Source organism: Rana temporaria, chromosome 9 (genome assembly GCF_905171775.1).
Source record: "Rana temporaria chromosome 9, aRanTem1.1, whole genome shotgun sequence".
NCBI classification, from domain to species: domain Eukaryota; kingdom Metazoa; phylum Chordata; class Amphibia; order Anura; family Ranidae; genus Rana; species Rana temporaria.
In genome coordinates, this window is record NC_053497.1 from 115,459,349 (window position 1) to 115,476,612 (window position 17,264).

At 45.8% G+C, this 17,264-nt stretch overlaps 1 protein-coding gene across 1 annotated transcript in view; it reads left to right on the top strand.

Moving 5' to 3' along the window:
• The window catches only part of CACNA1B (calcium voltage-gated channel subunit alpha1 B), a 417,311-nt gene that overhangs the window by 187,675 nt on the left and 212,372 nt on the right, over positions 1-17,264 (top strand). The window contains exon 6 of the mRNA XM_040324212.1: positions 15,043-15,146. Within this exon, the coding sequence (XP_040180146.1) occupies positions 15,043-15,146 (104 nt within the window). The remainder of the gene's footprint in view (positions 1-15,042; positions 15,147-17,264) is intronic.

A 17,264-nucleotide genomic window follows, 5' to 3' on the forward strand; every position in this document is an offset into this window, starting at 1 on the left:
CCCCTTTGAAAAGCGATCCGTGGTGGAATGTGTTAGAGGGCGGTACAGCTATGGCTTGCAGGCCTTCAGGAGGTGATACAGCTTGTTTTTGGGATTTTGTTTGCCAAATAGAGATTTTGAATGTGATTAGTGCACCACAGGTTGCAGTGCAGTCTCTTTGAATTCAATGGGCATATTTAACAGGTAGCAACGGGGAAGAGGGGGGGGGGGCGGTAAAACTGCAGATCGACTGCCTGTTTTTACCACCCATGTACAAGGCCTTCCACAGTTTGTAAGGAGGGTGCGATTCCCCTGCAGAGATTCATACAGCAGTAAAACCTGCCAGATCACTTGCAAGGATCCTGCTGTCTTTTCTTATATTGAGTCATAGGATGTGCTATGTCTACTCTAATGGGGCCTCCATAGTTCTGGGGTCAATGTCGCTCAGTAGAGCCAGCTACATAAACCTAATGATCTTTTTCTAGCTGTCTATAATATTGCCATTCTGACCACCACTGTAAGGAGGAGCATTCTTCCCACTAGCCACCAATATGAGGAGCATTCTTCCCACTAGCCACCAATATGAGGAGCATTCTTCCCACTAGCCACCAATATGAGGAGCATTTTTCCCAATAACCACCAATATGAGGAACATTTTTCCCAATAACCACCAATATGAGGAGCATTTTTCCCAATAACCACCAATATGAGGAACATTTTTCCCAATAACCACTAATATGAGGAACATTTTTCCCAATAACCACCAATATGAGGAGCATTTTTCCCAATAACCACCAATATGAGGAGCATTTTTCCCAATAACCACCAATATGAGGGGCATTTTTCCCAAAAACCACCAATATGAGGGGCATTTTTCACAAAAACCACCAATATGAGGGGCATTTTTCCCAATAACCACCAATATGAGAAACATTTTTCCCAATAACCATACATATGAGGGGCATTTTTCCAAATAATCACCAATATGAGGAGCATTTTTCCCAATAACCACCAATATGAGGAGCATTTTTCCCAATAACCACCAATATGAGGGGCATTTTCCCAATAACCACCAATATGAGGGGCATTTTTCCCAATAACCACCAATATGAGGACCATTTTTCCCAATAACCACCAATATGAGGGGCATTTTTCCCAATAACCACCAATATGAGGGGCATTTTTCCCAATAACCACCAATATGAGAAGCATTTTTCCCAATAACCACACATATGAGGGGCATTTTTCCAAATAATCACCAATATGAGGAGCATTTTTCCCAATAACCACCAATATGAGGGGCATTTTTCCCAATAACCACCAATATGAGGAGCATTTTTCCCAATAACCACCAATATGAGGAGCATTTTTCCCAATATCCACCCATATGAGGAGCATTTTTCCCAATAACCACCAATATGAGGGGCATTTTTCCCAATAACCACCAATATGAGGGGCATTTTTCCTAATAACCACCAATATGAGGGGCATTTTTCCTAATAACCACCAATATGAGGGGCATTTGTCCTAATAACCACCAATGATTTGGTTTTTCCAAGGGTTCCCCAAGATCTAGAAGTTATTTCAGATGTTCTCCTGCAATAAAAATGTTGAGAAAGGCCCAGTCTTGTTAAAAACCCTACTGCATGATTTATGTAACTGTCAAGCATATATACAGTTGGTATCAGCTAAGAGATGAGCCGTGCTATGCTAGAAAGGATCAAGAGTGGTATGGGCAGTGTTTTTTATGCCATATACAGAACACAGAAAAAAATTGTTGATGAAAATTTGTCCGTGTTTATTGGAACTTCACTCTCCCAATCAACATTGCTTATCTTTAATCCTTATGCTACTAGCATTAGTACATATATAGTAAAGTATATCATATTTACTTGCTTACAACTGTATTTATTTTTTACATTTCTTCAGTTACTTCCTGGTTTCTAACCTAGGCAAATGATATTATACACCCCAGAAGTTTTCAGGAGGGGGGTGTTTTTCTCTGCCAATCACACTTTCCTGCGTGCATGCTTGAGCTAAGGGCAGATTGATTCCAGGAAGTAAATGCTACATGAATCACTTGCCCTTACTCAAGATGGCCACAGCCAGAAATGCTGTTTTTTAAAGGGATTTCTAAACAAAATAAAGCATGGAGACATTAATGGATGTGGGAGTTTGCTTTGAATATTACAAATGAATCAAATGGTGTTTTTGGTGTGTGGTGCTCAGATGCAGTAAAGATCTGCTTTAAAAACAAAAAGGACATATTCCCAATTGACAATGAAGATTTTTTTTCTTTGCAAATTGGAAATAAAAAGGGAGATATCTCTGAAGACAAAATAAGAAAAATTTGAAGTGTTGTTTTTTTTTTTTTTTTTTACTATACTGTGTTTACCACTGAAATCGTACTCAAGGGTGACATTACACTAATAGAGCTAGTTGTAACACTTGGATTCATAAGTTTTACAGGTGTAAATAGCTGTGACAGCGTTTTACAGGAAAAGTTATGTTTTAAAGTGTTGTTTGCAAGGTTATCAGGTTAAAGAAAAAACCTGAATGATCTACTCCGCTATTGTCAGAGGCTGACAGGGTTGTCATTGCTGGCAGGAAGTTAGCTGTTCGATGCAAAATATCTTCCCCTTAGGATCCAATTTTGAATTTGTCAAGTTCCAGTTCTTAAAAACCCCTGGAGCTTTTGACATATATTTTCTGATGCTTTCAAGTTTGTTTTGTATCATGCAGCATGAATTCGTTTTTTTAACCTTTTTTTTTTTTTTTGATACACTTGATTTGTTTTAATGATTTCAAAACCTTTTCCTTGTGCATTTAGTTTTTAATTATAGTTACATGTGAGCTTCCATCTTTGCTCATCACAAATACAGGCTGTGGTCCTGTTTTAGTAGTTGCCGAATAGTGGAGTTGCTTTATTAAAAGCAAATAGACTCTGCACTTTGCAAATGCAGTCCCACCCCAATTGACTACACTTCTTTGTTGCTCCTCTCATCTAAAGTTATTGGGGATGGTTTACTAATGGCAAATAGTGCACTTTGCAGGTGCAGTTCAGGGCCGTCTTTAGCGCAGGGCAAACAGGGAACCTGCCCTGGGCCCACTCTTTGTTGAGGGGCCCACGCTACCCGTAAATTGGGGCCCCGATTGACGGCTTTGCAGATTGCACAGAGGACACGGGAGGCTGTATTCCCGTGCTAGCCAGCAGAGAGGGGGTGGGCCGGGAGCTCCACTGACGCTCTGCCCCCGCCCCTTGTAGCCTGTATGCTTGGAACAGAGCGGCTGTAGTGAAAGCAAGTGATCGGAGTGGGCGGTCAGTGGAGCTCCCAGCCCCGCCCTTCTATACTGGTTGGGGAATACAGAGGTCCGGGGGAGGGGCCGGGAGCTCCACTGATGCTCTAACCCTGCCCCATGCAGCCTGTATGCTCAGGGTGGAGCAGTTGTAGTGAGAGCAGAGAGTGGAAGCCCCGCCCACGGACCTCTGAATGTATGTAGTGAGCTTGGCTGGCCAGGTATGTCCTTACACCCATAATAGTCTCTGATTGTCTCCTGTAGCATGTCCGTAGTCTCTGGTAATCTCCAGTAGTATGTCCGCAGTCTCTTATTGTCTCCTGCAGTATATCCGCAGTCTCTGATTGTCTCCTGCAGTATGTCCGCAGTCTCTGATTGTCTCCTGCAGTATGTCCACAGTCTCTGATTGTCTCCTGCAGTATGTCTGCAGTCTCTGATTGTCTCCTGCAGTATGTCCGCAGTCTCTGATTGTCTCCTGCAGTATGTCCGCAGTCTGATTGTCTCCTGCAGTATGTCCACAGTCTGATTGTCTCCTGCAGTATGTCCACAGTCTCTGATTGTCTCCTGCAGTATGTCTGCAGTCTCTGATTGTCTCCTGCAGTATGTCTGCAGTCTCTGATTGTCTCCTGCAGTATGTCCGCAGTCTCTGATTGTCTCCTGCAGTAGGTCTGCAGTTTCTGGTAATCCCCTGCAGTATGTCTGCAGTCTCTGATTGTCTCCTGCACTATGTCTGCAGTCTTTGAACCTTTCCTATAGTATGTCTGCACTCTCTGACCCTCTCCTGTAATATGTGTATTAATGTGCCGCTTTACATGCTCAATTATTTGGGATTGCTCCACTGCTCAGAGTGGTAATGATGTGCTGTAATCCCTAGCAACCAATCAGTGAGTGCTAATAATGTGCAGTAACCTCTAGCAACCAATCGGCAAGCAGAAGTTTTTTTTTTTTTTTATTTCATAAAGTTTTATTGAGTAAAAATATTGCAAAAGACAATGTACATATACATTTTGTGTACAAAAAGAATATTGAACCATACAGTATAGAAACTTTTAAAGGTCTGAACAGCACAATAAGAGTAGTGCAAACGTTATGCATATGGAACAGTTTGAAGCTCACTTGAAGTGTTGGTATGAGACATAACGTCTCCTTTAGTTTTTGTACAAGTATTAAGGATATGGGGAGGGAAAGGATTGGGATAGGAGGGGGGGGGGGGTACAAAAAAAAAAAAAAATAGACTAAGTGATTAGAAAGGACATATGTTGTGTGTATGATAAGAAAAGCAGCAAAGCCATCTAACTTGAAGCAATCAGATCTGAAGGTCAGGGATTTACAAGTTACAGGCTTTGAATTCTGGGGTGTTTTTAAACTCAAGCCATTTGTGCCAAGTCGCATTAAATGTAATAATCTGTTCCTGAGCAATGCTAATGAGTTCTTCGATTCTCTCTATGTTGGTAAGCCTACGAAACCACTCTATCTTTGTTGGCGCGATAGTTGAACGCCAGTGGCACGGGATACAGTGCCTAGCAGCGTTTATCATGAACATTGTGAGGGACTTCAAGTATCTCCTCCTGGGAGTCGAACTGTGATGTAGTAGGTATTGTGCCGGTTCAAGTCTAAGATCATCAGAGGTGATTGCAATGATAGTCTCATGTACCATTTTCCAGAAGGACTGGATCTCTGGGCATGACCACCATATGTGGAGCATCGAGCCTTCCCCGTCACCGCATCTCCAACATTTGTTAGAAATTTGGGATGAAAACTTATGGAGCAAGGTGGGAGTCCTGTACCATCTGGTTACAATTTTAAAGCCACACTCTTGGGTGGCAACATTTAGAGAGCCCTTGTGGGCATGCATAAAGATGGTTTCCCACTCCGTTCGTGACAAGTTAAGGTTAAGATCTTTTTCCCATGCCAAACATGACGCGCTGGAGAAGTCAGCAACGGACTCAAATAGTGAGTTATACAGTATAGAGATGGTGTGCCTTTGAGGCTGGTTTTGCGAGGCTAAGGTTTCTAGCGCTGTGGGGCGTCTTGACCAAATACGATTATGCTCTATCGTATTCAAAAAGTGTTTGATTTGCAAGTATTGCCATAGTGAGAATACATTCGACTTCAATTTTCTATTTAGTTCCTCTCTAGTTAGCAATGTACCAGACTTAAAAAAGTGCAAAAGCAATTTGTCTCTGTGAGGCCAAGTTTTGGGAAAGAAGTTCCGTTCTAACCCAGGAGGGAAATCAGGATTGTTGTTTAGCGGGGTAAGAGGGCCTAGCCATGGTGATGGACAGGATGTTTTAAATGTGGTACGGAATATTTCTAGGGTGGGGCCAATGAGAGGGTGACGCTTGGCAGCTGGAGGGTGATGTTTCGGGTGGATCCACGGAAGATTCCTGATTGGTAGGTTAAGCAGAAGTTATGTGTTGTAACCTCTACCAACCAGCCAGTGAGCAGTAAGGACAGGCTGTAAACTCTGGCAAACAATTGCAATCGCTGTGTGATATGCTGCAGTAAACTGATTTTGAGTCTACCTGCTATTTTTTTGTATGTCTAAGAATGCGGGGGGGGGGGGGGGGGGGTGGGAGAAAAAGTTTGCCCAGGGCCCAATCAAAATTAAAGACGGCCCTGGTGCAGTTGCACCGTTTTCCCCCCAGAGATTAGTGAATGTGGTGAAGCTTCACTTTGTGAAGAATATTCAATCGGGTGAAGGAAAATAAAAAATTTTTTTTTGCTTGCACATGATTGGATGCTGGAAACAAGCAGAGCTTCACCACATTAACTAAGCCCTGGGAAATTAGGTCAACTGCACTTGCAAAGTGCACAATCTATTTGCCGTTAGTGAATCAACCCCTGTGTTTTTGCTTAAAATGTCTGAAAGAAATAATCCTCACATTTCAAGACCAGTCCTCAGAAACCAGACAGGTCATATTTTCCTGATTTCTTCACAAAACCCCAGATGAAAAGGTGTTTCATTAAGTGCTATTAAACTTTGTGAAATATTTATGCTATATACAATGTGCTAGTATGCACCGCATACCAACACATTATGGCAGACTTACCTGTCAGAGGATGCCCTCTGGCGCTGCAGGGTCAGTGCTCGGGCCCTTCCATCTTCTCCCGATTTTTCTTCTAGGTTTGCTGCTTGAATGGCCATGCCGCGATGATGTCATTCCTGTGCATGTGCGCACTAGTCACTTCATCACGGTTGCCACCTTTTTTTCAAGCCAAACCCGAACACTTAAGTGGCGCACATATTTTTTTTAAAAAAATTGGGGGGGACGCTGTGTTAAATAGAACTCTGATAGAAGAAGGTTTCTGCTCACCAAACCTTCCACTTACATCAGAGTTTCCAGCATTCCCCTTAAATTAGAGTTCCCAAAGCCCCCTTAGCAGAGTCTACAGGGCATCCCTTACATCTGAGTCCCTCTTACCTTAGTGTACTCACTCTGTTGGAGGCATGAGAGAGAAGGGGGGGGGCGACGACTTCAGTCACAGACATTGGATGGTGAGCTTATTCACCCGAGGATGGAGGCTCATATATGCAGGGCCGGCGCAACCACCAGGCGGACCAAGCGGCCGCTTGGGGCGGGCAGGTCCGCAGCCTGGGACGGGGCGGAAAGATTACCTTTTTTTTTTTTTTTTTTTATTGTCCGGAGCAGAGGTGTATGTTGTGTGGGACTCGCAAGCGGCGGGCGCGCTGCACACAGCCGCAGAGTCCGGTCCGCGGCGGCGGACGAGGGACAAGACTTTACCATTCATAGTGGTGGTGGGCACGGCTCAGGCTGCCTGCATCCAATAGCAGGCTCCACCGCTGCGGCGCCGTCCTCCTAGCCTTTCCCCTAAAGAAGGCGACGGCAGCCCCAGAGCATGGCGGGAGTTGTAGTTCTCCAACAGAGCACAGGCACACAGACTTCACTTGGCCCTCTGGTGCCTGTGCTCTGCAGTGACTACAACTCCCAGATTGCACTGCAGGGCACTCAGAGAGAGGGAGAACGTCACATGTTGCTTCTTCTGCTGCAAGTAGGGAACCAAGTCACCGAGGCGAGGAGCAGGTAAGTACATTTACTACACACACGCTGTGGGGGGACAGTGCTGTGTGTGTGGGGCAGTGCTGTGTGTGTGTGGGGCAGTGCTGTGTGTGTGGGGCAGTGCTGTGTGTGTGTGTGTGTGTGGGGGGCAGTGCTGTGTGTGTGGGGCAGTGCTGTGTGTGTGGGGCAGTGCTGTGTGTGTGTGTGTGGGGGGCAGTGCTGTGTGTGTGGGGGGGGGGGGATTAGCGCTGTGGGGGGACAGTGCTGTGTGGGGGGACAGTGCTGTGTGTGGGGGGGGGGATGTGTGATGGGGAAATACTGTGTGGGGGGTATGTGATGGGGGGATATGTGAAAGGGGGCATTACTGTGTGGGGGGATATGTGAAGGGGGGCAATACTGTGTGGGGGGATATGTGAAAGGGGGCAATACTGTGTGGGGGGATATGTGAAGGGGGGGCAATACTGTGTGGGGGATATGTGAAAGGGGGGCATTACTGTGTGGGGGGGATATGTGAAGGGGGGCAATACTGTGTGGGGGGATATGTGAAAGGGGGCAATACTGTGTGGGGGGATATGTGAAGGGGGGCATTACTGTGTGGGGGGATATGGGAAGGGGGGGCAATACTGTGTGGGGGGATATGTGAAAGGGGGCATTGCTGTGTGGGGGGGATATGTGAAGGGGGGCAATACTGTGTGGGGGGATATGTGAAGGGGGGGCAATACTGTGTGGGGGGATATGTGAAAGGGGGCATTACTGTGTGGGGGGGATATGTGAAGGGGGGGTAATACTGTGTGGGGGGATATGTGAAGGGGGGGCATTACTGTGTGGGGGGATATGTGAAGGGGGGCATTACTGTGTGGGGGGGATATGTGAAGGGGGGGGTAATACTGTGTGGGGGGATATGTGAAGGGGGGCATTACTGTGTGGGGGGATATGTGAAGGGGGGCATTACTGTGTGTGGGGGGATATGTGAAGGGGGGGTAATACTGTGTGGGGGGATATGTGAAGGGGGGCATTACTGTGTGGGGGGATATGTGAAGGGGGGCATTACTGTGTGGGGGGATATGTGAAGGGGGGCAATACTGTGTGGGGGGATATGTGAAGGGGGGCAATACTGTGTGGGGGGATATGTGAAGGGGGGGCAATACTGTGTGGGGGCATATGTGAAGGGGGGTAATACTGTGTGGGGGGATATGTGAAGGGGGGCATTACTGTGTGGGGGGATATGTGAAGGGGGGCATTACTGTGTGGGGGGATATGTGAAGGGGGGGCAATACTGTGTGGGGGGATATGTGAAAGGGGGCATTACTGTGTGGGGGGATATGTGAAGGGGGCAATACTGTGTGGTGGGATATGTGAAGGGGGGTAATTATTGAAAGAAACATTTTTGCAAGGGAGGTGGGTGGCTGTTGGGGGGGGGGGATATGTGAAGGGGGGCATTACTGTGTGGGGGGATATGTGAAGGGGGGGCAATACTGTGTGGGGGGATATGTGAAAGGGGGGCATTACTGTGTGGGGGGATATGTGAAGGGGGGGCAATACTGTGTGGGGGGATATGTGAAAGGGGGCATTACTGTGTGGGGGGATATGTGAAGGGGGGCAATACTGTGTGGTGGGATATGTGAAGGGGGGTAATTATTGAAAGAAACATTTTTGCAAGGGAGGTGGGTGGCTGTTGGGGGGGGGGGGGGCGCCAAAATGGAGCTTCGCTTGTGCAGGCAGAAATCCTTGCACCGGCCCTGCATATATGGACACCTTTCGCCCACAATGTATCTGCTGGCTCCTTAGCTTCAAATTTCCAGCCCACACATCTTTTCTGAGGCACAGAACACCAGGTAATGGAGTGTGGGTGGCCAGCCAGAGGGTTGGGGTGGAAGGAGGAGGAGCAAATCAAGCCCTTTCTCCTCTCCTGTCCGTGTATAGGGATGGGGCCTGTGTGCACCCCTATGCACTCAGTGGTTGTGGTACTTGGTTACTTGGGGAGCCACAGTCCATTATAAAGATTGTGTCCGGGTTTCAGGCAGTCTAAAAACCCGGAGGTGGCAACCTAATTATAGCTGGCAGGCAGGGAGAAGCATTAAAGTCTCCTCTGTCATAAAACCCCTGTTAGCATTTTACATTTTGAGTTTAATACAGCTTTTAAGGGCTCATTTAGATACAGTATATAAATGTGCATAGAGATTTGTTTTCTATAGCTTTAGACAGGTATGTTGTCATGCTTCAGCATACAATTCCTTTTATGCACTGACAAGCTTTATTGACTCGTATTGATGTGCGTTTCCAATGCGTTTTTGAATTTAGGCTTTGAAGGGGATAGAGTTAACAGCCATTGATCAAGGATTAAATAATAGCTTTTGCGAACGCAGCAAAATTAATGTTTCATATATTTTGATGTGTTGCTATTGTCTTCTATATGCGTCCCAATGCACTAAAATGTAGAATAAAAAAAAACAGACCTGTTGTTTTTTTTTTAAATAATGCACCACAGAGATGGGAACACTGTTTGTATGGGGAACTTTTACAACAAAGATGCTGACTGTACTGGCTGTCATACAACTCACTGAAAATGGCTTTTAGGTGACCGTGCTCACTGGTTCAAAATAAACGGCATCCCCTTTAAGTGAATAAAGGCAGCACACAGCGTGGCAAACAATGAGAGGGTTAATAATTAATGGTTCTGGCTGGCGAAGCGGATGTGAAATCACATTAGAGGGGAGATGGAGATGGGAGGCAGGAGGGAGTCTGTTGGACGCACACCCTGACAGTCATGGAGGACTCTACTCTGCTTATATGAACATGTCTGTTAGTTAACAGGCCCAGCATTTACACAGATCTGTCACCCTAATGGCACTGCACAACAACCCACATGTGATATGATATTCTGGTGGTCTCCATTCCCACATGGGCACAAGCAGCAATGTGTATTATCAACTACAAAGATGTGAGTGAGACTGGGGAAATCTCAGAATTGTAAATAGGTCCTCACATTCTACACACTATAGCTTGAGTTTCGGGGGTCAGAGGTCACCTGAAGCCTGACCGTTACTTCTCAAGTCCCGCCCCCCTTTACCCTCACATGGGCCCACTGTGCCCCCTTTTTGTCTCAGACTTACCTGTGGCAAGTATACTGTGAATATCTGAGACTGGGATCCCTTGTGTTCTGATCATAGTTGGTGGCTAAGCCTATACCACTGAATGACAGGGTGAAAGAAGCCATAAGCATGTATCCACAAATAAACAGCATCCAGGGGTGGGCAGGTGTGCAATCCACAGATAACCGCTGAATGTGCTGATATATTATTATGTAGCACCCTCTACCTTTAGGTAGGTGCTAAGTGTAGGGTTTTGTGTTACCTTAGTGCAGGTAAATTTAAGCAGGCCTATGCTGCGATCTAGGCCTGTTTGTTTTTTATCTGGGGGCAGGGGAGTGGTTTAGTGTAGCAGTACGTGACAGACATGTACTTCAGCTCTTGGGCGCCTCCCATGTTTCCAGTGGAGAATGTTCTGGAAAAGGGGCAAGGCTGAGGGCTGGAGTGACATGGGGTACATGTGAGGAGCTCTGACCAATCCCCATCTAGAAATGGCAAGGGACAGGCCTCCTACATATAACCACATTCATCCTGCTAGGGGAGGAGTTGTCAGCTTGGAAGGATGGAAGACTAGACGGTAGTGCAGGGGGAACATCCCCACCTGGGGGGGGGGGGTGTAAATTCGGCGAAGGAGCTCGGGAGCTGGGAGTGAGCCTCTCCTTACACGGTCATAAAGAGGTGTCCTGGAACCTGTGCTAGGAGAGGCAGTTGGTCCGCACGTCCGGAGAAAGTCCATCAGGAAGGATCCAGGGCAGGTGTCAATGAGTGGTAGCACAGTGGAGAGATCTGGAAGAGGCATGCCAGGGGAGCTGGGTGCAGAGCCAGAGGGAGAGACTGTGGAGTTTGTGTCAAATCGATGCAGCCATGAGGGCAGGCAGGATTTGCAAGTTGGACCACTGGGATCAGTAGTCCATCACAATTAAATCTACTACAAATGAACGGTTGTTGCCATGAGGGGGTACTGCAGGCCCCAGGCCTTTAACGGTTTCTTCTTCTACTAAAACTGGGACTTATTCAGAGTGAGGCCTAGTCATATCTAATGGCGTGACAGGAATACTAAGACTGTGACAGGAGATGTTCTGAGGTAAAATTATGTTAAGCTGTGTGCAGGAGGAAGAGAAGTTCTGATGTAAAAGTCTGTCAAGTTTAGTGTCAGCCATCTTGTCCTATCTCAAGAGTGTGACACACTAATTTCTAAATCCTATCTGAAGAAGTGTAATGCATCTATTGCTATAACATTTCAACTATTCATCCCTTCCCCAACCAATTTCCATCCGCTAATAAAATAACAAAAACAAGCAAAAGACTGTTTATTGACTAAAGGAGTGTAGCACTACCCCCGAAGGAGCTGCTGGTTTAGATTTTGGAAAATGCACATTACCTCTAAGTTCATTGTCTAGGGGAGAAAGTCTGTAGTAATTGCAATGTCCACATAAGATGTAAAACCTTCAACTGTAGGCTTTATTTTCACCGCGTAAAACTTGCGAGGGAAGTAGAGCGTATAGAAAGAAGGGGAAGGTTCAGGTACACAGTACAGAATGCACAATAGTATTCAAGACTCCAATATTCGCCACTCAATCCTGAGTGGGTATTGCTCACCCGGATAGACCCCTCTCACATGGCCTAGCAGCCGGAATGATGCACGGACAGTATAGAGACACATACTCTGCCACAGAATGTTTGAGAACACAGAATGGATATCCAGGAATCCTCTGCCACAGGATTTTAAAGTCCCAAACTTCCTGCCTTACAGTCAAAGGGCCTTTAAGCCAATCTGGCGGACTGTAATGTGTTGTAGGTAACGGTGTATCCTTCAATAAGTTACCAGGCCTCTCCCAATTAGTACCAGCCTTCTGCTCGGTCTCCCCTGGCTTCCTTCATTGAGTGGCTTCTTCCCACAGGACAGACAGCACAGGATTACCTTCAAGCATAGGCCCCAGCCAGGATAACTGGGCCTATATGATAAGAACATGGCCTCAGACCAACGTGGTCCAGAGACTGAAATCACACACACCCACCTTGCGCCAGGAAGGCCACGAGGTGAAGGACCCCAATAAACGGCGTCTGCCCCTTAAGTATCCCCTCCCAGCATGCACAGCGGGGTCACCACTCCCACTGTACTGCTGCCGAGGAGGGACACCCAATACACCATGGTACACCTGCGTTCCAACAAGGGCCTGAAGTGGTAACGCCACCCACAGGCAACAAGGGAAAATACTACCAGGCAGTACCACACCCATTCTCCGATGGTCTTGACAGTAGATCCGGCACCTAGGAAAAAAAAAACACAAAGAAAATATATCTTTCAGAAAATCTTTACATGGAAGGGAAGCTGCATTTCTGAAGACTGAAGAAATGAAACTTTTCTTCCCAAAGATTACCTATTAGATTGCAAAAGAGTCACTTTCTTGATTCCATCGACCACTGCCACCTAGGGTCAGAGACATGAAAGTTCCTTAAGCAGGGGCTGGAGTAAGAAGAATAAAACATATCTTGAGCCCGGCGTTTCTCAGCACCCTATTCTATCTGACTAACCCCCAAAGTTCGGTAGCAAAAAAAAACTTTAGAGATGAAAAAAAAACGTTCTCTTTTTTTTTTCAAAGCAAACAAAATTTTGAATGTAGAAACAAGGTCACGATGATCCGGAACACTCTCCACTTGTAGGAGAATCAGAAGATAAAGGAAGCAAGAATCAGTCTGTTGATATTAAAGTTATATGTAGAACCTGGGATCCGGCAGAGTCAGGGGGGTTTCCCTCTTTGTCTGAGGTGGTGATAGAATGCACCACATCTTCTCCCCATGTATATAACCACTCGATCCGCATGATTGTGTCGGCCGTAGCTTCAATGAAGCCAGCAGCCTTTAAACCACTCTGCCATTATAAATGAGTGGTCTAAGTTCCTAAACGGCTTGGGTACTTTCAGATGGTCCCAGATGGCCTCCCCGTACCATTGTTTTCGGCTGGCCTCGATCTCCAACATTATTTCTTTGGGCACATAGGGGAACTCGAGACCATACTCAGTGGCCACCCTCTTAATTAGTACTCGCTGCAGGCGGGAGAGCTTAGGCAGTGTCCGAGAACTTCCCGTCCCGGGTAAGTCGCAGGTATTTGGAGACTTTTGAACCAGAGACTGAGCAGGTGGGGATAGGACCCCTTCATTTGGCAAAGACTCCTTGGCTGTATCCACCCGAGGCGTGGTGTCCCCAGAGTCCATGGGTGATACTTCTGAGAGGCTGCGTATCGGGGTGACACACCTTTTGTTGTTCCTTCTCAGTTCCTGATACATGGTCTCAAATAGATCGTCATCTCCGATATCGGACGAAGAGTCCAAGTCCGAGGAATCCCACTCCTCGGCAGGTAAACAGATGCGGGTAGTTTCAATAACTTTCTCCCCCAGCCTCCTTACCAGTTCCTGACGTGGACTTCCTGGAGACATCACCGCTCACGAGGTCCGAGCACAGGATCACCTTCAAGGATAGGCCCCAGCCAGGATAAGTGGGCCTACTCGACAAGAACACGGCCTCAGACCAACGTGATCCTGAGACTGAAATCACATGCACCCACCTCGCGCTAGGAGGGCCACGAGGCGAAGGACCCCGATAAACAGCGTCTGCCCCTTAAGCCTGGTTCCTCAGAAACTGACAGAAATGTGCACAGTGTATGACCAGCTTAAATAATAAAATTAATTTGTGGGCCCAGTTATGACTGGTTCTCTTTAAGGTGAAATTTGTGGACTAGCTTTGAAAAAAGAAACTAGCCAATTTAGAGTAGTACTTTAGGCAATCCTGTGTTCTGGGGGCTAAGACAGATTTTTTTTCTGTTTGTGTATGTTAAATCACTTTCCAGGGTGTGATCTGCACCCACTCCATGTACCATAACTGGGCCTCTTGGGACTGCCTTCCAAGCAAGCAATATCACAATTTCCTGTTATCTGCAGGAAGTGTCTGGAGGGAACGATTAAATATGAATCAGCAGAGAGAGAGGGGATTTGTCTTTTTTTTTTTATACATCTATAGCTAGAAAGGATATTGAACTCTCTGTGCCGGTGTAATCAGGGCTTGCGTAGGGGAATACATTTATGACTAGACCTATAGGTTTAGGCCCACTAGAGGCCATACTGGATGACCAGGCTAGAGGAGCAGTCATAGACCAGAACTCCAAATCACCATCTCTGTATACCCACCAAGTAGCAAACAGTGAGGATAATTTACTAAAACGGGAGGAAACAGAATCTGGAGCAGCTGTGCGTGGCAACCAAACAGCTTCTAGCTTTTGTTTTTCAAAGCTTAACTGAACACGCTAATGCTAGAAACTGATTGGCTACTATGCACAGTTCCTCCTGATCCTATCTGCTCCAGTTTTAGTTAACCCCCCTCATTCTCTTGTGATCCCCCACCCTACTTTGCTAAATGCTTAACATAAGGAGGGTGACACCACTAGAGATTTACATCTTCCAGTAAACCCAACAAAGTATCTCTGTCCCAGCAACCACTCCCACTTCAAGCCTAATTTTACCTTTCAGATGTCAAGTGGTAACTCAACCCCAGCTGAATAAAGAAGTGACTTTGTGCCTTTGGCAGGAACACATAGGTGAAAGGTCTGAGTTTCTAATTAATATTTGCCTTTTTAATATTAATATTTTTGTTTGTTGCAGACCAACGATGCCGTCGGCGCAATGTGGAATTGGCTGTACTTCATCCCTCTCATCATTGTTGGCTCCTTCTTCATGCTGAACCTGGTCCTGGGTGTCCTTTCCGGGTGAGTGGTATTAAGTGACACATTGAGGTAGAAGGCAAATAGACTGTGCACTTTGCAAATGCCGTTGCTCCAGAGCTTAGCTGAGGTGAAGCTTCACTTTACAAAGAATACCCAATCACATGCAAGAAATATAAAAAAACAGCATTTTTGCTTGAATATGATTGGATGGTGGAACTGAGCAAAGCTCACTTAGTTATACTTTAGGTTCAAATTTGAATTTAATATATTTTTTTTAATAACAAACCTGTCATACTTACCTCCACTGTGCAGTTCGTTTGCACAGAGTGGCCCCCGATCGTCTTCTTCTGGTGTCCCACGGCGGCTCTCGTGGCTGCTTCCCGCAATAGCTAACCCCCTCTGGCTCCCGCTGCTGTCAATCAAATTAATAACGTGGTGCGCCGGGCCGAGTGATACACTTGGCGGCTATGGCTGCCGACTGTATCACACGGGGGCAGGCCCACAAGCTAACCTCCTTGGGAGAGCGCTTCCCAGAAGTGGGTTAGCTCTTGCGGGGAGGAGCCGAGACAGCTGCTGAGGGACCCCAGAAGATGAGGATCGGGGCCACTCTGTGCAAAACGAACTGCACAGTGGAGGTAAGTATGGTATGTTTGATATTTAAAAAAAATATAATTATTAAACCTTTACAACCCCTTTAAGTGTGTTATAACTAAGAATTACAGGCCTACAATATAAAACGCCAAATTTCTATGCAAAACAATTGTAACGCTTTGAGACGCAAAAATCTGACATAATCATACCGCCAGGGTGGCTACACCAAAAGGTTTTATTTCATCATGAGCAAAGAAGGGGTTAAGCCTCTGTGTTTTTTTGATTTTTTTGTGTTCCCATTAGGGAGATTTTACCCTCACTGTCTGTCATTACCAGAAGTGATGAGAAATATCTTTGACAGGCTAAAACGGACTTTAAAGTTGTACCAACGGCTATTTTTTTTCTTCTCTGTGCAATGATATTGCACAGACAGTTCCATTTTTTGTTCTGCCAGTGCTGTAGTCTCCACCTTCCTTCGGGTGCCTCCTTTTGCAAGCCGGGTGCTAAGAAGGCAACCACGCATGCGCAATCCCGCTGGGTCCCTAGCCGGGCTGTTGTGTGTCCATAGATCCACACAGTAACAGTAAGCTACGTCCCCCTCTGACAACAGTAGACATTCTGCTGTGCTCAGTTTCTCCTCTGAAAGCAGGAAGTGAAGGGAGCAGTGCTGGAGCCTGTCATAGAAAAATTAATAACTCACGTACATAATTAATAATCAGCGATTCATAAAAATATTAATATCGCACGTAACTAATTAAAGTAAACTATGAAAACCTTTTTGTCTATATAAAAATTAAAGCAAAGAATATCGCTGCGGAAAAGGGAAAAGTATTACATTTATTGATACATAGAAGAAACTTGTATTACTCTAATATTTACAACTATAACATCACACAATTATACAAACAATAAGATGGCTAGATCAGTATCTCAAGACAATTCATAGGAGAAGAAAAGTTACAGAGAATAAGTTAAGGGAGAGAGAGACAGAGAGACAGAGAGACAGAGAGACAGAGAGAGAGAGAGAGAGAGAGAGAGAGAGAGAGAGAGACAGAGAGACAGAGAGACAGAGAGAGAGAGAGAGAGAGAGAGAGAGAGAGAGAGAGAGAGAGAGAGAGGGAGAGAGAGAGAGGGAGAGAGAGAGAGAGAGAGAGAGAGAGAAAAAGAGAAAATATATTTTTGCAGAGTACTTCACCAAATTTTCCCAATCAGCTCATGATCCAGTCTGTCTCTTAGTCAAGCTAGCACTGTTTTTTATACCCTCTAAGAATTAAGAAAAAAGCCCTCTACTATGATTGGTTGTCCTTTTCAGGATGGCAATTAAGGACCCCCGACCCACCCAGTATCATGTCCCATTGTGGCCTGTAATTAGACAAAGGATAAAAGGAATCTCTTTTAATATACACACCCACACCTGGTATTATTATCTGATTAACACAGTCTTAAATTTGGTCCTCAAACAGGAGATGACAGGAAATTCTTGTACTTCAATGAGAGGACACTTCTTATCAGATCCCCATCCCTTTGAGATAACCTCCCTATGCTAATATAGGTTTATAGTCCTTTTGT